This window comes from Mugil cephalus, chromosome 15, assembly GCF_022458985.1.
Source record: "Mugil cephalus isolate CIBA_MC_2020 chromosome 15, CIBA_Mcephalus_1.1, whole genome shotgun sequence".
In the NCBI taxonomy this organism is placed as follows: Eukaryota; Metazoa; Chordata; class Actinopteri; order Mugiliformes; family Mugilidae; genus Mugil; species Mugil cephalus.
The window spans coordinates 21,321,351-21,343,475 of record NC_061784.1 but is presented as its reverse complement, the minus strand read 5'-3'; the positions used below and the strand labels follow the sequence as shown (position 1 = coordinate 21,343,475).

Sequence of the window (22,125 nt, the reverse complement as noted above, 5' to 3'; positions counted from 1 at the left end):
AGTTCCTTTGTTCAATCTGTAGGAGACACAAACTTCACACTACCTATATTTTTAATGAATGTATCTTGAATACCAATAATATTAAAAGAGATGGGTTTACATTTTTTGTTCCTACACATTTAAAGTTGCCCCTCCCACTCAAATCAACACAACGTTTCTAATGTAAATGTTGTGCTGATCGCTTCCACGTGTCGTTGTCATGTCACATGTAGCCATTAAAAGCCTTTATCTGTGTTAGCTGTGATTTTCTCAGAATCCTCTGGGGTTAATGATTTTATGGGCAGTAGAAATCTGTGTGTATTGTGAGACTTGGGGGATGTGACGCTTCACACATGGATTACAAAAGAACAACTTTATTAATTCAAAATAAAATAATAAACCACCATTTATACAGATTCACCAACTTTTTATACATGCAGCCACATTTAAAACATATGCAGTAAATGTCTCATGTTGTTTTTCCTCGGACATAACTTGAAAAACATTTAATTTGTGGCTCCTAAATTGCTCATATACATCTATGTGAACAAATCTTGCAGTAAATTAGTGTTAATCCAATATATTCTGAGAAGCAGTCCTCCCGTTGGCTCATCACTGTCACATGCTCATCATAACCCCACAAGAATAAATCATTTTAGCTCATTAGCCACTTATGAGAAACCTAGTTTGGGTACACCAACTTCCTCCAACGTCAAACAGCATCACGTGAGAGTCTTCGCTCGTATTTTTTAGCCTTAATCAAACCCGTTTGTGTTCTTGACTTTGAAGAACCATTCATCTGTTGACTTTTGATTAGTTGTTTCACAGAGCCGTTGGTCACCTTCACTGATAAAAGGCCCTTAGCCAGAACAAGCGTGACCTAATCTTGTCATTGTCGCACATTAAACCCCTGACTCAGCATTGTGTGGAAAACAACATATTACAGGATGCAGGATTTACATTTTCTCAGCTGAAACTCTCCTGACTATCTTCATTAATTTAAGATAGTGCATGCAAGTACTGATTGATCAGCTTAATATAGTGGCAACAGGGGCGTAGTAGTGGAAGTAAGTACCCCGGGGCCACAAAGAGAGGGGCCCCCAACAGCTTGACAATTAAAGTTTAACTTAACCTCTGAATAGTTCATTAGACTAGAGGTGATTTTCATAAATACTGGTGCTGCAGATTTTATGTGAGCTTATTTATATTATTCTTAAAATGAAGCTATTAAATAAGAATGGTTGGTGAGAGAAAGCTGCAAAGACAAATTTGGGTGCATTGAGTGTTTGCACTCGACGTGTCTCTTTGGACATGCAATATATAAATGTATCTGTCTGTAAATTTCCAGCTTCCATTTATGTTTTCAACAGATTTAGCGTACACTTCTTTTTGGAAACTAATTCGCCTAAATTCGAGTTAAGCCTTTCTAATATGTCCTTCATCATGAAATCCAGTCAAGTCCAGAGCCCAGAGCATAAGTCTGTGTCCTGTGGAGAAATACCTGCATAGACCGACTATGCAGCACACAAGAGCACATAGATTTTAGACTAAAAGTGATTCACGGTTAAACTCAATCATATGGTAAATCAATCATATCTGCAGGCTTGTTTCTGACAGAGTTTTCCCTGAGGCACGGTTGCCTCTACAGCGTGGCTTAAAAATAGTCCTGTGGGAGTCTTAATGCTACTTAGCAACATTTAGAGTACAGGCACGCGGACTTCTTTGGAGTATTTAAAAGTGTGGAATGCTGTTTAGAGAAAATACCTCGGTAGTGCGGGGGGCTGGGTGGATAAATGAGCCACTCTGAAAGCTTTTTGATTATTTTCTGCTCGGTAAATCAAATCAGTGGGCGAGACTTCCCTCGTTCTTTTAATCTCTGATAAATTCTCTCCCTTGTGCGCTGATAAGGACGGTTTGTTTCACTTTGGGATGAAAAGTTGTCCCCTTGAAAAGGGGGCTTAATACTCCCTCAGGACTGGAGATTGTTCAGCTGTGACTCCGTCCCACCGAGGGACCAGCTCATTCTGCCCTATAGAGAGCTCAACTCAACCACTCTCAAGCTGAAGACTATAGCAGGGGTACTACTACGTCGAATTTTATCTCCCTAAACTTCAGGGAGATATTTCTTTTTTTATATATATATATATAAAGAATGGGAGACTATGATGAGGACACTGCATTCCTAGGGCAAACGGGTCCTTATTTCTGGGCAACATTCTTCCTCCTGAACACAATTTATGTGTCAACTGGCTTCAACGGACTTTACATTGTGTTTGTTGGAGCAGCTCCGAAACACCACTGTCTCGTTCCAGACGTCAACCTCACCGAGGAGTGGAGGAATGCCATCATTCCCGTCAGGATAGTGAATGGTGACGAGGTCCCGGACCAGTGCAGCAGATACAAACTGGACGTGGTCAGAAACCTCTCGGACGAAGGATATGCTCCCGGAAGGGACGTTAACCTGACGAGTCTGGAGCAGGAAGCGTGTTTAGACGGATGGAGCTACAGCAAAGATATCTACCAGTCCACTATAGTCACAGAGGTCAGTGTGAATGTGCATGTTTGTTTTTTTAATTAGGGAATTTCTGCTTTTAGATTTACTTTTTGTGTGTGAAGTAACATGTAGTAATTCAGCTCTTTCATGTCTTTCAGTGGGACCTTGTTTGTGACAATCAATGGAAAGTTCCATTTGCATCCTCAACTCTCTTTGTGGGATATCTGTTTGGCTCCCTGATCTCAGGCCAGCTCTCTGACAGGTATTTATTATTAGTATTATATACTAATATGCACCTAAAATCTGTTTTATTGTGTTGCATTTATGTCTTTGGCTACATATTGCAGATCTTTCATTTTATCTAAAACAAGGGTCTCCAAACTGATGAGAGATTAGTAGATTTATTTATGAATATACATTATTATTATCATTTTGCATTCAATTTTAAGCTATTCAAATATCCATGTCTTTATTCCAAACGTGTGCGAGAGTAGGGTGGTGGTACAACTGCCGTAAACATGAACATGCCTATATATATATATATATATCATGCACTGTTAGCTTCTCTTCTGCTAACATTGCAGCGTAGGTCTGGGATTTCCCCCGGAGACTGAATAGGCTCTCGGCCAATTGCGGGGACCCTGACAGAGTCAGCGTGTAACACTCGGCCTCGTGATTGGCTCAGCAGCGATGGGGGCGGGGCCTGCGGTGCACAGGAGGCTTAGATTGACAGGTTTCGGCTCATGCGGCGCTCTGTGTGAAACAGTGAGCTGTTGACACAGCTCCTGTGTCACTGAATGAGTGAAGTGGTGACAGATGACGTCGTCTGACTCCGTTTCACCCTTTGATTCGTGTTAATGTGTGTTTAAAGAAGTTTATATTTGTCAGTTTAAAATGATTTGCCGTTTGTCCTTTTTTTTTACGGTGTTATTTTTAACCATAAAGATAGTGTTTCTGTTGAGGTCAATACTATGCCCTCCTGATGATTTACTGGATGTGAGCACCCCGGAGTGATGTAAGAGGAGACACTGTTTAGGTGTTTGATGTCATAGAAAGAGGCCTTTTCCTATTTTCGTGTGACAAGTTGTTACAGGAATGTGGTTCAGTTATGGTCATCTTCATGTCATGTGTATTCTTAACTTTGGGAAGCCGGGCCAGTCGCACGACAAACTCTGACTTTGCAAACACTGTAAGTGATGAATGTTTCTCTGATGTACTTTTGAGATCCTCCTCTCCTCTTTGTGTGTTGAGGTACTGTGATCTCCTATTGTGATTACGATATGCTCTGATACTTTAAACCTTAAACCCAGAGTGCTGCCTTTTAGACGGTTTCCACTATGAATGCAACAGCTCCATCTAGTGTTGAAGTCTCCACATCACAGCACGGTGTATGCTAGGCCTGTGCTGCAGAGGCCTCAGCTTGTTGCTTCTAGTTTCCTACCTTAAATCTGAACATTCAGTTCGAAAGATGTTTCTGTCATCATCGTTTCTAAATGGATTCTATTTGAGAGTCGCCTACGTTTTTTCCTTTCAGGTTTGGGAGGAAGAAGGTCGTTTTCATCTCGCTCGCGGCCCAGAGCCTCTCTGTCATGCTTCAGTCTTTCTCTCAGTCATGGAGGATGTTCTGCATCATTTTCATGTTGGTCGGAGCCTCTCAGATCTCCCTGTACATATCCGCATTTGTACTAGGTAGGTATTGCAAAAATATATAAACCTTGCATTCGATCTTTTAACCTGCTGAGACCCAAGCATCTGTTTGGAATCCATTTTAACTTCTTTAAGATAAGATCTTTAGGTATTTGGGGTTAGTAGGACATAAGAAGTCACCAGTGTGTAACCAAAATATGCAAGATGAAATCCCAATGGCCTCAAACGTGGCAGACAAAAGGGCTAAATGAGCTCATTTTCTTGGGCAGGTACAGAGTTGTTGAGCAAAACGATGCGAGTGCTCTTCACAACTCTCGGCGCCTTCCTCTTCTACTGCATCGGGTACATGACGCTGCCCTGGATCGCGTACGGCATCAGGGAGTGGAGGAGTCTGCTCGCTGTCCTGTCAGCGACGTCCATAGTCTACATTCCCCTGTGGTGGTAGGTCTAATGCACGCTGACGTTTTAATATTCCTGCATGAACGGGATGTTCCCAGTTCTCTTCAAGCATGTTGACGTCCGTAGGTTCATCACAGAGTCTCCTCGGTGGCTGATCACTCAGGGAAGAGTAGAAGAGGCTGAAGCTATTGTGAGAGATGCTGCAAGGAAAAATAAAGTCCAGGCGCCATGTGTAATCTTTAAAGAATCTGAGGTGAGGCTCACATATATATGTCTCTTTTTTTACACAGTCTTAATATGGGATTTCGGGGACTTGTACACTACACGTAAATCTAAATGTGGCTCAGCAAATTGATTTCTTGACCCTTAAATCTGTAATTTGGAGCTTTATTTAAGATGTTCTGTAAGATTTGTGGGAAAACGTAACTACGCTGATGATCCTTTCTGTCGGTTTTTGCTCCAGGCTGTGCCTTCGAACAAGAAATACACCATGCTTGATATTCTGAAATCCAAAAAGATCAGATGCATCACGCTGATGTGTCTCCTTCTCTGGTGGGTAGTGGCTTCTTTCCTCATTGGGACAAATCTCTCAAACGTTTGTAAAGATGTCAGGGGTGATTTAATGAGGTTGATTTTTGTCTTTTCAGGATGGCGATAAACATCGGGTATTTTGGCTTGTCCCTGAATACCTCCAACCTGAGTGGGAACCCCTTCATGAACTGCTTCCTGTCAGCTACCACCGAGGTCCCTGCCTATGTCGTTGCCACTTGGCTGCTGGGGAAATGTCCCAGAAGAGCTCTGCTGTCGACGTTCCTCGTCATCGGAGGGGGGGTTCTCCTGCTCATCCAGTTCATCCCCGGCAGTAAGACATCTTATCTAAAATTACGGTATACATGGCTAATAAAGATAGCGTTTCACATGACAACCCCCTGTTTACTAGATATGATTTATGGGCTGTAGTAAAGTATTACAACGTCCTTGTGACTATTGTCGGGTATGAAAGGAGCGTGCTTATAGGCAAAAGACCCTTTCACTCATTCATAGTGCTGCAGCATCATTATTATTATTATTATTATTACTTATAAATTAAGGTGCATTTTCATGTTTTGTTAAAGTTTTTGCTAGTTGGAGAATGGAGAACATGTAACTATTTGTTCTGCAGAGGGGTTTAATCTATAAGAACAAACATGTTTTTTGTATGTATAATATTCTTTTTCAAGTTCCAAGTAACGAGTATAAAGAAGTTTTGTTTTTAAAAAGCACTCAGAGTGCCTAAATTCTTATCACAAGATGTCTGGACAGCGTGTTCCCAGTTAGAAGAGTTTATATAAAACACTAAAAGTGTAAAATAAATAGATAGAGACAGGTGAAACACACTTTATCACTTGAAGACATTTACACTGAAGTTATAGCAGAAGGGAGCAGATGCAGGTTCAGATTGACATTACAAAATATCAGGAAATGTAAAAGGAAAACCTCAAATCTAAAATAAATAAATAAATAAAGGTGATGAAATACCTGCAATGAGAGATCTTAAATTATATATATAAAAAAAGATCTGGGATACTTTTATAGATTATTTCTGCCACTGGGACTCTCTCGTGGAGTCTCCACAGACATGATATTTTATTATATGTTATGTTATATGTTAGACCAGAGGTCTTCAGTACTTAGAGATTAAGTATGAAACTCCTACATACTGTATGTGTTCTATATTAAACTCAGCCTAGTGCTATTTATAAGGTTTAGGTTTGAGGCAGCTCATTCTGCTTCATTTAGACTTTTACCCTCATAACTAGACACTAGTTAGGGTAAAAACATGACAGTGGCATTTCAGTGGATTCATTCTGCAGCTGATCATGGGACAAAAGTGGACAATTACAAAACCTCCTCAGATTTTACAAATTCCATCAGTAGTAACAGGCCATAACGTCGCTAATGAGCAACTCTGTTTAGACATGACGATTAACAGATTTATATTTTGTTACATATTGGTGACTTTATCATCATATTGTGTGCAAAAACCCACATGGGCACATATGAGGACGTCGTTTTCTTCCAAAAACTACTTCCTGTTCAAAGACGATGCTTAGTTTTCATAGTTCTACTGATCCCAAATAAAGAGAAATGGATAAATTAAAGATGCATACCAAACTAAAGCTCAGGTCTCAGGAGGTTAAGCTATGCCTAATTAAAAAGTCTAATCAGCCAAAGATTTTGTGACCCCCCATTGCACTGCATAAATCATCGTTGCATTTTTAATTATAATCCAGTAATTGCGCCTCTTATTTGCAGTGCTTTGAATGTGTCTGTGGGTCTTTTTGTCCTTGTTAAGTACAACTTCAAATAAGGACCTTTACTTGTACACTATAATATATCGGCCTCTGCTGAACTCAAACATCCATCTTCCTCCTCAGCTCTGCAGTATGTTGCTCTGACCCTGGAAATGACCGGGAAATTTGCCTTCACCACGGCCTTCAGCACTGTGTACATCTACACGGCCGAGCTCTACCCCACGGTGCTTAGGAACGTTGGAATCGGGATGTGCTCTTCCGCTGCTCGCATTGGCAGCATCACAGCTCCTTATGTCATTTATTTAGGTACGTGGAAACGCCACATGCACTGCAAAGGGATTATGAAGCATATGATCATTTTTAGGAACAACTATAATAAATATTTGCTCATTTGTTATTTACAGGTACGTATAATAAGGTTCTGCCTTATATTGTAATGGGAAGTCTCACGATTGCCTGCTCTGTGGTTAACTTCTTCCTTCCGGAGACCCTCCATAAAGATCTTCCAGAAACCGTGGAGCAGATGCAAGAATGTCAAGGGTAGGAGCATTTCACACGTGATCAGATAACATATGGTAACTCTTTGATAGACTGGATAGTGACAGCTGGGATAGGCTCTAAACCTCCAGAAAATGGATGATTGAATGGTGTGAATGGACCTTTGGAAGTTCCAGCAGTTTTAGTGCTTGTCATTAGTAGTGCTGAACAAGAAAAAAAACACATTCTTAGAAAAGTTGTAGTCACTGACCGCACTTTAGCATTGCTTTAGCGATAAGCCTCAATCCGTTCGTGTGTGTGGGATTCTTTCACCATTTCAACGTGTCGCTTTCTATTACAGGTTGTGCAATGGACCTAAAAAAAAGTACATGGAGAACGGTTCCATAGGCAACCCAGCCTTACAACGTGACACCAGAGCTGATGTGCAAACTCTTGCGCCTTAGCTTCTTTGACAGACTTTCTAAGCAAGAAAGAGTGTTTGTCTTGAAAGTGACCAAAATCTGAAAATAAAATCCCTCAGCTGCTTAGTGGGGGCACAGAAGTCCTCTGCACAACAATAGATTTTTTTACTGTTTGTAAAAAAAAATATAATAAAAATAACTTTTCTTTTTTTACTTGTTTGTAAAAACTTTATAGAAATTTCACAAAGAAAAAATGAATGTATCTTTAAATTTTTGTAGAAAATTGAAACACATGTTTACAATGTTACATACAATTTAAAAAATAAAATAAACGTTACTTACAGTAATTCACAGAAATTCACCTGTTTTTTTTTTTGGTTTTTTTTGCGGCCTGTGAAAATAAGGCATTTTGGTCCTTTCTAATATGAAAAACACCATCACTCACGTCTGCATAGTAAACAAGGCTACGTTCAACAGCCAGTTAGCTCAGCTTTGGCTGTTTTATCTCTTTCGCACTTTTAGTATTTCAAAACATTTTCTAAAAATGTTACGGAAAACAGTTAATTTAAATTCTTTGTTAAAACTGAAACACATGCTCAGTTTCTGACTGGTTTCTTCTGTTACATGTGATCAAAAAAAAAAGAAACGCTGAGCTGTGTTTGTCAGATCTTGGATTAATATGATCATTTTTGAAATTTTATTTTTAAAAAAAGCACATCTCTCATGTGTGCACACTGAATATAAGGCTCTAATATAGAGTAATCTCTATGTAGCGATTGCAGTCTTTGTAATGAAGACTATAATTATATAGTTTGTATTGCAGACTCATCAAAACCTTTAAACTTTGCTTGGTGTTCCAACACTAGACGCACTATAAAACTCATGTACTGCTTCATGCTTAACTTTCTCCCTTTAATAAATAAGCGCTCTCATATTCACACGTGGCCATCAACTACCAGACAGGAGCTGGAACATTCACCATCGTTATTGTCAACAACATCAAAACTAAACAGTGTACTGATTTCAATTCCTCCTCCTGTGCTGCAGTCTTGCAGGACTTTGATCCTCAGCGATCCTCAGTTTATGGATGTACACCAACGAGCACTTAAGCAAGAAATTCATAATCTGTTTATCTTTAAACCATCTGGCTGTGATAACCAGCTGAAGCATAAGTGGAAATGACTGTTTCACCTCAGCTTGAACACTATTAACTAATGATCCTTCAGTGCTATTACGCCACGGATATATACCCTTGCTGCATGCTGAATGCATATTTAAAAAAGTTTAATAAACTCAAGAACACGTGCTTGCACCTTAGCCCAGCCTTTTTTTTGTCACTGTGTGAACTCCTGATCAGGTGAAGCTGGCACATATAAACCTGACCTCAGCTTCACAGTTTATCCGTCTTCAGATGCATATCGCAGAGCAGCAGCAGCAGCAGCAGCAGCAGCAGAACACATTCTCTCTCGTGCATATCAGTACCGACGACACATGGGCTCCTCTTTTTCTTTTCTTGTTTAAGTGTTAACGATTTTGTCGAGTTCAATGGGCAGCTTAAAAGTCAGAGACTATGACACCATCACGTCTTTCCTTGGTTCCTGGGGACCCTTTCAGCGAAAGATCTTTTTAGCGTTGGCCATCAGCATCATCCCGAATGGATTTATTGGCATCTATATAGTGTTCGTAGGGGACACCCCTCCCCATGAATGCTACATCCCTGAAATCTACAATATCAGTGAGATGTGGAGAAACATGACGGTCCCACTGGAAACGGTTGACGGCGTTACAAAGCGCAGCTCGTGCTCAAGGCTTAATCTGGAAATGGTCAGAAACTACTCCGACAGCAAACTCATCCCGAACGTGGACGTGAATGTGAGCCGGATCCCTCTGGAGAGCTGCCGGGACGGGTGGACATACAGCAAAAAAATCTACCAGTCTACTATTGTTACAGATGTGAGTGATAAGTCGTCAGCTATTTCCCTTTTAAATGCACTTTCAAACTTTGGACAGAAAACTCCAGTGAGTCGCTTAGAATCATATTTAAAATTAATATTATACTGAGACCAGTGCAGACTCCACTTTAGGCTAAAGTCCAAACTAATTTAACTAAATGACAAGAAAATGGCACCATGCCAGATGCAAATGCCAATTTTTCATGCATTAACCTACCTGTAAACGCTCAATTCATGGTCACTGGATAACATAATCATGTCCACTAAGTGTTTAATAGGTGAACATTTACATTTTAACAGGCTGCACTTAAAAAAAAATAGTTACACAAACTAGTAAGAGAGTGTCAGGTCCTCTTCAGAGTTCACTGAACCAACAGAAGATTTTAAAGCTGCAGTTTAAAGACGATTTGAAATAGTATTTAAAAATATACATAACATTCATATATATATATGCATACCTTATCCAAACTTGTCCATGTAAAAGAAAAATGTTTTTACACATATATTTCTCTTCCATGTATACATATTTAAATGCATTTGTCGTCATGAAACTATTAGTTTTGTCAGGTGTATTGCAGTTTGTGATACTATGAGAGATGTATTATGAGAAGGCATCGTGGAAGAGTGGGAGTAGCAACATTTCCTTTAGAGAAAATTGCAAAGAAAACTTTACATGTCTAAATTACAACACATCAATTTACCCTTCACCTGCACAATTACTGAAAATGTCACAATTCGTGACTTTACTGCAAATTTCCACACGAGGGGTTCGTTTATATTGACCTTTAACCTCCCGAGACCCAACGTCCTCATGTGGGGACATAATGTTTTAGCTTTGTTGCAGCTTTATTCTGCTTCATTTAGACAAGGAGACACTTTAGTCTTCCAAAAAAGCGTTGAATAAGGTCAGCTGGACTTGTAGAATTTCTTGAAGACGTTTCGCCACTCATCCGAGTAGCTTCTTCAGTTCTGATGAACTAGTGGGAAATTGAGGTTTAAATAGGAAAAAACTCTGTGGGTAGCACCCACCAGAAACTTGCTTGACCAGAAGACTGGGGTCACTAATTACCATAATGGCTGATACTTACCTGTCCTTGAATGGGGGGAAACTGTGTGCCTAGGCTAACTTACCCTATGAATAGAGCTCTAACGAGGCTATTGTCCATGGGAACCTGGAGGCTCAGTGTGTGAATGTTGTTGAAACTTCTTGGGGACAGAAGTCAAAACTGAATTATAAATAGTTGGTAAATGAAATCTCAGTCCACCTCCTCTGTTTAGAGAAGGTTTCTCCATTTTGACATAGATGGCTTCCTTAACTCCTCTCTCAAACCATCTGTCCTCTCTGGCCAGGACTTTGACGTTGTTATCCTCAAAGGAGTGTCCTTTGTCCTTCAGGTGGAGGTGGACTGCTGAGTCGTTTCCTGATGAGCTGGCTCTCCTGTGTTGGGCCATGCGCTTGTGTATGGGTTGTTTGGTTTCCCCAATGTACAGGTCTGTACATTCCTCGCTACACTGAACCGCGTACACTACATTGCTCTGTTTCTGTCTAGGTGTTTTGTCCTTGGGGTGGACCAGTTTCTGTCTTAGGGTGTTTTCAGGTTTGAAATAAACTGGGATGCGGTGTTTACCAAAAATTCTCCTTAGTTTCTCTGATACCCCAGCTATGTAGGGGATGGTGATGTTCTTCCTTCTGTTTTGTTCCTCTTCCCTGTCCTTCCTGGGATATCTTTTTGAGCCTTTGACAAAGGCCCAGTTGGGATATCCGCACGTCTTGAGGGTTTGTTTAATGTGTGTTCCCTCCTTGTCCTTGCCATCCTGTCTGGTGGGGACAGTCTGTGCTCGGTGCTGGAGGGTTCTGATGACTCCCAGTTTGTGTTCCAGGGGGTGGTGTGAGTCAAATAACAGGTGTTGGTCTGTGTGTGTGGGTTTCCTATATACTTCTATGTTGAGGCTTCGATCTTCTTCAACACGTACCAAACAGTCCAAAAAGGCCAGACAGGCCCCGCTGATGTCCTCCCTGGTGAACTTGATGTTGCTGTCCACTGTGTTGATGTGTTTAGTGAAAGATTCCACCTCCTTTGTCTTGATTTTAACCCAGGTGTCGTCCACATATCTGTACCAGTGGGTGGGAGTGGAACCTGCAAAGGTGTCCAGAGCTCTGGTCTCTACTTCCTCCATGTAGAGATTGGCCACGATCGGTGACACTGGGGACCCCATCGCACAGCCGTGTTTTTGCCTGTAGAACCCTCCATTGAACTGAAAGTAGGTGGTGGTCAGGCACAGGTCGAGTAACACACAGACTTGTTCTGGGGTGAGGTTGGTTCTTGAGGCCAAGGTGTCATCCTTTTGTAGTCTTTTCCTTACTACATCCGTGGCTTCTCTCGTGGGGATGCAGGTGAACAGAGAGGTGACATCAAAGGACACGATGGTTTCTTCTGGGTCCAGTGTGATGTCCTTGACTTTGTTCACAAAGTCCCTGGAGTTTTCGATGTGGTGTGGGGTGTTGCCTACTAATGGAGAGAGGATGGATGCCAAATGCTTGGCAATGTTATATGTGACAGAGTTGATGCTACTGACAATGGGTCTGAGTGGGGCTCCCTCCTTGTGTATTTTGGGGAGACCATAAATACACGGTGTGGCTTCCCCTGGGTACAGACGGTAATAAAGGAGTCTGTCGATGAGGTGGAATCTTTCACTAAACACATCAACACAGTGGACAGCAACATCAAGTTCACCAGGGAGGACATCAGCGGGGCCTGTCTGGCCTTTTTGGACTGTTTGGTACGTGTTGAAGAAGATCGAAGCCTCAACATAGAAGTATATAGGAAACCCACACACACAGACCAACACCTGTTATTTGACTCACACCACCCCCTGGAACACAAACTGGGAGTCATCAGAACCCTCCAGCACCGAGCACAGACTGTCCCCACCAGACAGGATGGCAAGGACAAGGAGGGAACACACATTAAACAAACCCTCAAGACGTGCGGATATCCCAACTGGGCCTTTGTCAAAGGCTCAAAAAGATATCCCAGGAAGGACAGGGAAGAGGAACAAAACAGAAGGAAGAACATCACCATCCCCTACATAGCTGGGGTATCAGAGAAACTAAGGAGAATTTTTGGTAAACACCGCATCCCAGTTTATTTCAAACCTGAAAACACCCTAAGACAGAAACTGGTCCACCCCAAGGACAAAACACCTAGACAGAAACAGAGCAATGTAGTGTACGCGGTTCAGTGTAGCGAGGAATGTACAGACCTGTACATTGGGGAAACCAAACAACCCATACACAAGCGCATGGCCCAACACAGGAGAGCCAGCTCATCAGGAAACGACTCAGCAGTCCACCTCCACCTGAAGGACAAAGGACACTCCTTTGAGGATAACAACGTCAAAGTCCTGGCCAGAGAGGACAGATGGTTTGAGAGAGGAGTTAAGGAAGCCATCTATGTCAAAATGGAGAAACCTTCTCTAAACAGAGGAGGTGGACTGAGATTTCATTTACCAACTATTTATAATTCAGTTTTGACTTCTGTCCCCAAGAAGTTTCAACAACATTCACACACTGAGCCTCCAGGTTCCCATGGACAATAGCCTCGTTAGAGCTCTATTCATAGGGTAAGTTAGCCTAGGCACACAGTTTCCCCCCATTCAAGGACAGGTAAGTATCAGCCATTATGGTAATTAGTGACCCCAGTCTTCTGGTCAAGCAAGTTTCTGGTGGGTGCTACCCACAGAGTTTTTTCCTATTTAAACCTCAATTTCCCACTAGTTCATCAGAACTGAAGAAGCTACTCGGATGAGTGGCGAAACGTCTTCAAGAAATTCTACAAGTCCAGCTGACCTTATTCAACGCTTTTTTGGATTACCATGACCTGGATGACTGAGAACCTTCACAGACACACTTTAGTCTTGTTAATCGAAGGCTCAGTGCACTTGTTAATTTCTGCTATTAACTTTTCTTTTCTACAAATTTAACAAATTAACAAGTACTCGTTTGAGGACGTTGGGATTTCACCGTTTCCAGGTTTATATTTTGGTACACATAAGTGACTTAGATTGTAAGATGATGCTTATTTTTTTATCTTATCTTAAATAAATTGTTCCAAACAGATGCTTGGGTCTCAGGAGGTTAATGGTGCAAACTAAGTAAGCTTTTAAAGCTGTGTAGTGGTCTTGTTGTGCCCAAAAGTGAAACCTTTTTATTATCATTATTGTGACTAAATGAGAAAGTATGTTTGCTTGACAGTGGGACTTGGTATGTGAGAACGAGTACAAAGCTCCACTGACCACCTCCCTTCATTACGTCGGCGTGCTAGTGGGAGCCTTTGTCTCGGGTCAGATGTCTGACAGGTCCGTGCACAAAATCGTCTGAACATTTTCACAAACAGCCACCTTTAAAGACAAACGACATCGCTGACTGAACGAACTGCGTCTCTTTCACAGGTTCGGAAGAAGACCTACTCTCTTTTTCATGATGGCTATTCAGACTGTGGCGGTCACAGCGCACATATTCTCCCCCAGCTGGGAGGTCTTCACTCTAATTTTCTTCTTCGTTGGTGCTGGGGGATTCTCTAACTATACCGTCGGCTTTGTGCTGGGTATGTTTTTTTTTCCACGGAGAAATGTAATACTTCACACTGTTTGATATGTTTATATACTATAGTATAGCTACATTAGACAGGCTGTAGTGAGGGGCGACATGACTGTTTGTTTTTTCTTTTTAACAACCAGAAGCTTGAGTGGCAGGTTTGTTTTGACGAGTTCTCGTTTGACTTGTGACCCCTGCAGGTGCAGAAATTCTAAGCCCAAAAACCAGAGTGGTCTTCTGTTCCCTTGGGGTCTTCATGGCCTCGGCGGTGGGGTACATGGCGATGCCTGCAGTCGCCTACTTCCTCCGTGACTGGAGAATGCTGTTGATCGCCATGGCCGCCTCTGGCCTGATCTACCTCCCTCTGTGGTGGTGAGAATATTGTGTATCAGTTTTCCTCTTTGCAAGACTCGGTGTCCTTTACATTCTTTGTTTTAACAAGAGATGAAAAACAGACGTCTACAGGGGGAAAAACACAAAGCATTCTTCTTTACCCCTTTAAATGGCATTTTAATTGTAGTAGTAGGAGACAATTTCTCATTTTGTACCCGTTTTCTAACCATTGCTATTCATCCAATTTGTGAGATACACAAATTTGCTCATTATATATACAAATATCTAATATCTAAATATCTAGTTTTTGGGATCCAGCACTTTTGAAAAGATGACAATAGCTGGAAAATCTGTTAATCTGTGCAACCATGTGAACATTTTATTAATAATATGTCAAAACACTCGGTGCACGCTATTAATATAAACTAAAAATGAATGATGTTTAATTGTATTCTTAGTGTGGAAGTCAAAGGGTTAAGGAGATAAACCATGGAGTGTTTATCCTATTTAGGATCATCTCATTTGCTGCATTCAGCTCATTTTCAATTCGATTCAAATCATTTTATTTGTGTAATAAGTTGTATAAGTAGCTAAAAAATAGACAAAAAAACAAATTCCAGAGAAAATGTTGGATATTCTTTACTGGAGGTAGATTTAAACAGACACCATCATTCAAACTAAAGTGAACCTGGTGAAGAGTTCTCTCCTGTAAAACCAATGTAACACATCCGGCATGAGATAAGATCACCGGGTTTATTTAAGTCTGTTTAGTGCACGCAGTGAGTGCAGTGATGACTTGTCGAGTGTCTTTTTTGTTCTCCAAAAAAAACACAGATTTTCATTTCACCAGATTCGAAATTCTCCATTCAGCTGTGCTGCTGCCTCGTTTCACGGGTTCAGGGTCTCTGCCTTCGCTTTGCTCATTTGTATGTTGTCATGCGCGTTGATGTTTATCTGTTTGTCTCTGATCAGGTTCATCCCAGAGTCTCCTCGCTGGCTGCTCTCTCAGGGAAGAGTGAAGGAGGCTGAGGCCATACTTAGAGATGCTGCAAAGAGCAATAAAGTCCAGGCTCCACTGGAAATCTTTACTAAAGCTGAGGTAAGTTCATTATGTTTTACCATCAGAACACGATCAAAGGTTCTAAAAACATTCTCTAGTTCAGCTCAGCCTTTTATTGTTTCTTCTTTCTGTTCTTGTTATCTCTTGGCTCAAGTTCACAACCCAAGTTAACCTGTTTGTGTTTGGTTACTTATTACGTTACATAACGTCTACATGTAATGGTCGACTAAGTGCAGAACGTGGTGGAATAAATGTTTCATTTACAGGTATAGGACCAAAGTTTAATTTCCTCCTAATGTTTTTATTGTTTTCTCTTTTCCACAGATTGATGAAGCGTTGACGAATAAGGATAAGAAATACAACATTTTGTTCATCCTGAAAACCTGCAACATTTTCTCCATTACTTTGCTGTGTGCATTTCTGTGGTACGTCTATGACATTTATCACGGACCATAAATCACTGTAAAGATCACACTTCGACCATTTCATCTGCTGCCGGTAGATTAAAATGTTGGTAATTGCTAGATAAGTTGCATCCGGTCTCATGTGCATTCCTCTGAACGTCTTTGACAGGATGATCATCACCCTCAGTTACTACGCGTTAATCCTCAACACTTCCAACCTGCACGGCGACCCTTACTTAAACTGCTTCTTGTCCGCTGCGACAGAAGTCCCAGCTTACATCATCGCCCTGGCCCTGCTGCAGTACTGCTCCAGGCACATCTGCCAGTCTTCCACACTCATGCTCGGAGGCGTTATGATCCTCTTTGTTCACCTCATTCCAATAGGTAATCCACCCGAGAGCAGGCTGTCCATTGACGGACCTCTGCAAATGAGTACAACAGAAAACTTTAGACTTTGTCACTAAAAATGCCTGACTAGCCACAGAGGCGTGCTGCTTATGTGAAAGTGTATATTTGGATGTATCACCTGGACCAGGGTCCTTCAGCGTTTTTCAGGCCAAGGAGTGAGATTGAGTAGGAAATAATATATAATATTCAAATAATATATAATTCCAAACGTGCAACTGTAGGGTGCAACTGCCATAAACATACATATAACTGTATCTCTGTATTTATATATGATATAGACATTAGATGATGTAGCTCCGTGCGGCGTGTGCTATAATGTTAATATTGTTTTTAATTCCTTAGATCTACCGGCCGTGGCTGTGTTTCTCGAGATGATGGGGAAGTTCGGCATCACGGCAGCGTTCTGTGTCATATACGCCGTCACCTCGGAGCTCTTCCCCACTGTCATCAGAAACACAGCGATGGGCTGCTGCTCCATGGCCGCTCGTATTGCCACCATCATCTCCCCCTTTATAATTTATCTGGGTAGGTTTTTCTTTTTTAAATGTTGTATTTTGTCACTACTGGTCTGGTTTTCTGACATTTAGCATTTTAATACATCACAATAAATGTCACAGATGTTCATACATATAAAAAACTGGTACAACTCCTGTACTATTGATGCATTCAAAGACGAGGACACTAGGTCTTTGACTGTGTCCACCAGTCAGATGACCCTGATGTCAGACGATGTTCCATCATCTCTCAAAACTGCTGCAATTACCCCCGTACTCAAAAAACCTGGTGCTGACCCCAATAACCTAAATAACGTCCGTCCCATCTTAAAGTTACTGTTCCTATCAAAAATACACACAGTGGAAACTTGGCCGGCTTGGTTTTTGGCCCATCCCACACTAGTTACTGAAGAGCAATCGGACGTGAAGGTGTAGGACTGATGTAGAGTAACCAATAGGAACATCCAAAACAGCGACAGCTCTGGAAAAAATAACATCCCCTGCCTTTAAAGTCGCTATGAACTCACAGAACACTAACATTAATTCAGGCATTTATTTAAAGGAATTGCACATACAGACAGTCTAAGGTCACTGTCATTAAGGCATCATGATGTTCTGCAAAAAAACATTACATGTTAATAAATGACTTCATATACTGAATGAGCTTGGATTAGCTTTCACAAACTCTGAATATATTTTTCGTTTGCAGGAAAATTCTTCAAGCCACTTCCGTACATAGTGATGGGAGTTTTAGCCATCACTGGCGCCATCTTGTGTTTCCTGCTCCCAGAAACTCACAGGAAACCTTTGCCGGAGACCTTGTCACAAATGCAGGTGATATGCAGGTGAGCAGGTTAACAGTCCACGCATGTCTCACACACACCGTGCATCAGTGTCAAGTCTTCTTCCAAAACAATTCAGACAAGACTAAGAAAGGTTACACATTTAGAAAGAAGCAGACCGATGCCTCCGTTTACTCATCCACTGTCGCTAAATGTCCTCTTGATATTCCAGCAGGGGACGAGGAGAAAAGGAGAAGGAGGCTGAAAATGAAGAGAACACATCGAAAGAATCCAGGTTATAGTTGTGGCTTCTGTTTGCGTATCTGCATTTTATTTTTTCTTCCTCGTACTGTGTTGTCTCATTCGTGAGTCCATAACTCTTAACTCATAATTCTTTTTATTTTTCATTCTACTGACCCTTTTTGCTTATCGTTTAGCTCTGTGTATTTTGCGTTGTACGGCCCCAAATGTATTGGTAACCTGCTTAACTTATTGTGAAGACTGTCATCAGTTTGTTAAAATAAAAATGATTAATAAAAATATTTCAACAACAACCCCTTGGTCCACTCACAAGAAACGATGGAGCTTTTTTCTAAAGAAATAAGTATGTCAATGTCACTTTTATTTATACAGCACATTTAAAAAGACAAATAAACAATAGAAACAATACGAGTAACACCGTAAGAACAGTAAAATGCATGCAAATAAAACAGGTGGCTCTCTCAGCCCCCAGGGGTAGCATGTAAAGTGAGAACAGTAGAGGGCCCAGAACTGACCCCTGGGGGACCCCGCAGGTCAGAGGAGCAACTGAAGAGAAAAACTGCACCAACTAAAGGATCTATCTGTGAGGTAAGATTTAAACCAGTCCAGTGCAGTACCTTCAATGCCTACGCAGTGCTTGAGGCGTGACGGGAGGATTTTGTGATCCACTGTGTCAAACGCTGCAGTAAGGTCTAAAAGAATCAACAAGGCACAATTGCTGGAGTCAAGAAAAAAACTTTTAAAAGAGCAGTTTCAGTGCTGTGAAGAGGCTTAAAACCAGACTGAAACAATTCACCGACATTAGCCTGATCTAAAAAAAAAAAAAAAAAATCTTGGTGTTGGTTAAGAACAACTTTCTCTAAAACCTTGGAAATAAAAGTGAGTTTGGAAATTGTCCTGAAATGAGAGAATCAAGGGATCCGGCTTTGTCTTTTGCATGTTTAAAGGAGGACGGGACGCATTCTCAGCTGAGACACAGATTTATAAGAAACAAAATAAAAAAAATCTTTTTAAACAAACAGGATGGGATGCGGTCAGATGGGCAGTTTGCGGGACGTAGGTGTTCAACTGTTGCAGTGAGTTGTAGTATATGGTCCTCTCCATTCGTTCTCAGTGTTTGTTTCCTTTTTTGGGGATGTCTATATAAAGTTTAAAGGTTAAAAGGTGATGTATCAGTTGTCAGTCCATAAAACTGCTAGACCTTGTAAGGAGACAAGTTTTGTTTGTGAATGGGGGTTCTTGGGGATAAGAACCATATATAAGGGGTCTGTAGAAGCTAAATGGCAGAGAGGATTCGACGATTGGCCAGAAGCTCTCTCAGATTCGGCTGTGTTTTTTGACATTGTTCTTTCTCGTAAATAAACCTCTTTAAATGCAAGATAAGACTTGTCAGCGGTGATCACTTCTTTCTTCAGCACATCAATATACAACAGAGTGAAGCAGAAAGTGAAACATAACAAGTGGTTATTCCAGTCATTCAGTGAGAAAGTTTTGTTGGTGACGGATGTCACATTCAATAAAGCCAACCGAAGGTTAAACGTGCTGGGTGGTGAAGCACGCTTCAGCGTGCGGAGGTTCAGACGATCCAAGCGTCTCCCGGTGCAGCTGGTAGGAGGCCGCAACAGCTGATCAGGTTCCGCTGAACAGCTGACGCTAACGGAGCCGCTAGCATCAGGAAGCACCTGCCGGATCCATCGGTCTCTAATCCTTATTGAATGCAGGCCGAGGTGAACGTCCAGACAGTGCCGATTATTGGCGCGCGGTAAGGCACACCACCAGGCCCTCAGGTGAGCCTGGAGCCTAACTTGGAGGCCTCCGCGTTTACAACCTCCTTCTCCGGCGTGGAAGACGCCTCGGGGAATTTGGGATTACATCGAAGAATGGGGAAAATTCCACCAAAGGATCATACTTGAGCTGATGGGAGAGGTTTCCGATCTCAAGCAGAGTGTGACGATCTTAGGAAATGAGACAACACACCTGGAGACAGAACAGGTAAATCACTGCACACGCAGCAAACATATAGCAGAGCGACAGAAGGCCAGCTTGTCCCCCGTGATATTCAAGAAATAGGTGGGAATTTAATGTATGTATTATGGTTATATTATGTCATACACATCCCCGTCTATATCTACAGTGGGGGAAATAAGTATTTGATCCCCTGCTGAATTTGTAAGTTTGCCCACTTCCATAGAAATGATCAGACTCTGGTTTTTATGGTTGTTTACTGGTTATGGGTATAGACAGAATATCAGTCGAAAATGCATAAAAAACACACAATCTAAAAGTTATAAATTGTTATGCATTTTATTAAGGGAAATAAGTATTTGATCCCCAAGCACAAAACAAGTCAGTACTTTGTAGAGAAACCTTTGTTGGCAAGCACAGCGATGAGACGTTTCTTGTAGTTGGTCACCAGGTTTGCACACAGCGCAGGAGGGATTTTGGCCCATTCATCTTTACAGACAGTCTCTAAATCCTTCAAGTTTCTTGGCTGCCTCTTGGAAACTCGGAGCTTCAGCTCCCTCCACAGGTTTTCGATCGGGTTAAGGTCTGGAGACTGACTAGGCCACTCCATGACCTTAATATGCTTCTTCTTGAGCCACTCCTTTGTTGTCCTGGCAGTATGTTTTGGGTCATTGTCATGTTGGAAAACCCACCCACGAGGCATCTTCAGTGTTCTTGCTGAGGAAAGAAGGTTTTTGTCCAAGATGTTACAGTACATGGCTGCATTCATTGGCCCCATAATGCGGTGAAGTTGCCCTGTACCCTTTGCTGAAAAACAGCCCCAAAACATGATGTTTCCACCTCCATGCTTAACCGTGGGTATGGTGTTCTTTGGGTCATACTCACGTTTTTTCATCCTCCAAACACGGCGGGTCGAGTTAATGCCAAATAGCTCAACTTTGGTTTCGTCAGACCACAGCACTTTCTCCCAAGCCTTCTCTGAGTCATTTAGATGTTCACTGGCAAACTTAAGGCGGGCCTGTACATGTGCCTTCTTGAGCAGGGGGACCTTGCGGGCACTGCAAGAGTTCAATCCATAACGGCGCAGTGTGTTGCCAACTGTTTTCTTGGTGACGGAGGTCCCAACTGCTTCCAGATCATTAACAAGCTCCTGCCGTGTTGTTTTAGGCTGCTCCCTCACCTTTCTCATCATCATCGTCACTCCATGAGGCGAGATTTTGCGGGGAGCTCCAGACCGAGGACAGTTGATGGTCCTTTTATGGGTCTTCCACTTGCGAATAATGGCACCAATAGTTGTCACCTTCTCACCAAGCCTTTTGCTGATGGTTTTGTAACCTATACCAGCCTTGTGCAGGTCTACAATCTTGTCCCTGACATCTTTTGACAGCTCTTTGGTCTTGCCCATGGTGCTGTAGAAGTTGGAATGTAAGAAACTGATTCTTAGAGCAGGTGTGCTTTATATACATGACGAGTTAAGATCAGGAGTATTGGTAATTAGTTGACTGAGCATAGCTGTGTGCCACATGCGCACCAGCCAATCTGTAGGAGCCTGAATTCTAAGTGAATTGTTGGGGATCAAATACTTATTTCCCTTAATAAAATACATAACAATTTATAACTTTTAGATTGTGTGTTTTTTATGCATTTTCGATTGATATTCTGTCTATACCCATAACCAGTAAACAACCATAAAAACCAGAGTCTGATCATTTCTATGGAAGTGGGCAAACTTACAAATTCAGCAGGGGATCAAATACTTATTTCCCCCACTGTATAAATGAAAGGTGATGCACTAGTGATCATAGGTTTAAGTTTGGTCTGGTCTAAGTGGGTGCTACATGTCTAAGTAACATCCACATTAATGAATATCAGGTCCAAAACTTTCCCAGCAGAACATTAATATATGGTTTAAATGTTATTTACGTCTCCTGTCAGTGGTCATAATGTTGTGGCTGATTGGTGTATATTTCCTTTGAAAATGCAAAAGAAATGAGTTCACACACATGTTCCCATTTTATGTGCAGATGTTATTTGTTTTGAGGCCCAAGTTTATTTAATCTACATTTTTTTTTAATCAATTCAACACATGCAGTAGACATTAGGATGTTCTGATCGATTATTAATAAACCCCCTGACATTAGATATGTTCGCTACATA

The 22,125-nt window shown here is 41.5% G+C and overlaps 2 protein-coding genes across 3 annotated transcripts; both read left to right on the top strand.

Moving 5' to 3' along the window:
• Positions 1-1,402: 1,402 nt before the first annotated feature.
• On the top strand, positions 1,403-8,083 carry slc22a5 (solute carrier family 22 member 5). The gene is made up of 10 exons (XM_047607185.1): positions 1,403-2,521; positions 2,632-2,735; positions 4,008-4,162; positions 4,390-4,561; positions 4,646-4,772; positions 4,983-5,071; positions 5,167-5,381; positions 6,937-7,119; positions 7,218-7,353; positions 7,652-8,083. Exons 1-10 carry the CDS (start codon positions 2,132-2,134, stop codon positions 7,752-7,754), a joined length of 1,674 nt encoding a protein of 557 aa, XP_047463141.1. The 5' UTR covers positions 1,403-2,131; the 3' UTR covers positions 7,755-8,083.
• A 1,028-nt stretch (positions 8,084-9,111) lies between these two features.
• On the top strand, positions 9,112-18,296 carry LOC125020743 (solute carrier family 22 member 4-like). 2 transcript variants are annotated; one of them, XM_047606221.1, is made up of 10 exons: positions 9,112-9,665; positions 13,920-14,023; positions 14,117-14,271; positions 14,462-14,633; positions 15,567-15,693; positions 15,979-16,079; positions 16,228-16,442; positions 16,809-16,991; positions 17,670-17,805; positions 17,978-18,296. In XM_047606221.1, exons 1-10 carry the CDS (start codon positions 9,258-9,260, stop codon positions 18,042-18,044), a joined length of 1,668 nt encoding a protein of 555 aa, XP_047462177.1. In that variant the 5' UTR covers positions 9,112-9,257; the 3' UTR covers positions 18,045-18,296. The 2 variants fall into 2 exon arrangements, with proteins under 2 accessions (XP_047462177.1, XP_047462176.1); XM_047606220.1 differs by having other exon boundaries at positions 9,113-9,665; positions 17,975-18,296.
• The last annotated feature ends 3,829 nt before the right edge of the window (positions 18,297-22,125 follow it).

Bases quoted from the DNA above. Each gene is read 5' to 3' on its own strand.
- LOC125020743 (XM_047606220.1), top strand. From the start codon at position 9,258: ATGGGCAGCTTAAAAGTCAGAGACTATGACACCATCACGTCTTTCCTT. The intron at 9,666-13,919 runs GTGAGTGATAAG...TTTGCTTGACAG, and splicing joins AGTCTACTATTGTTACAGAT to TGGGACTTGGTATGTGAGAA. The intron at 14,024-14,116 runs GTCCGTGCACAA...TCTCTTTCACAG, and splicing joins TCGGGTCAGATGTCTGACAG to GTTCGGAAGAAGACCTACTC.
- slc22a5 (XM_047607185.1), top strand. From the start codon at position 2,132: ATGGGAGACTATGATGAGGACACTGCATTCCTAGGGCAAACGGGTCCT. The intron at 4,773-4,982 runs GTGAGGCTCACA...TTTTTGCTCCAG, and splicing joins TAATCTTTAAAGAATCTGAG to GCTGTGCCTTCGAACAAGAA. The intron at 5,382-6,936 runs GTAAGACATCTT...CTTCCTCCTCAG, and splicing joins CATCCAGTTCATCCCCGGCA to CTCTGCAGTATGTTGCTCTG.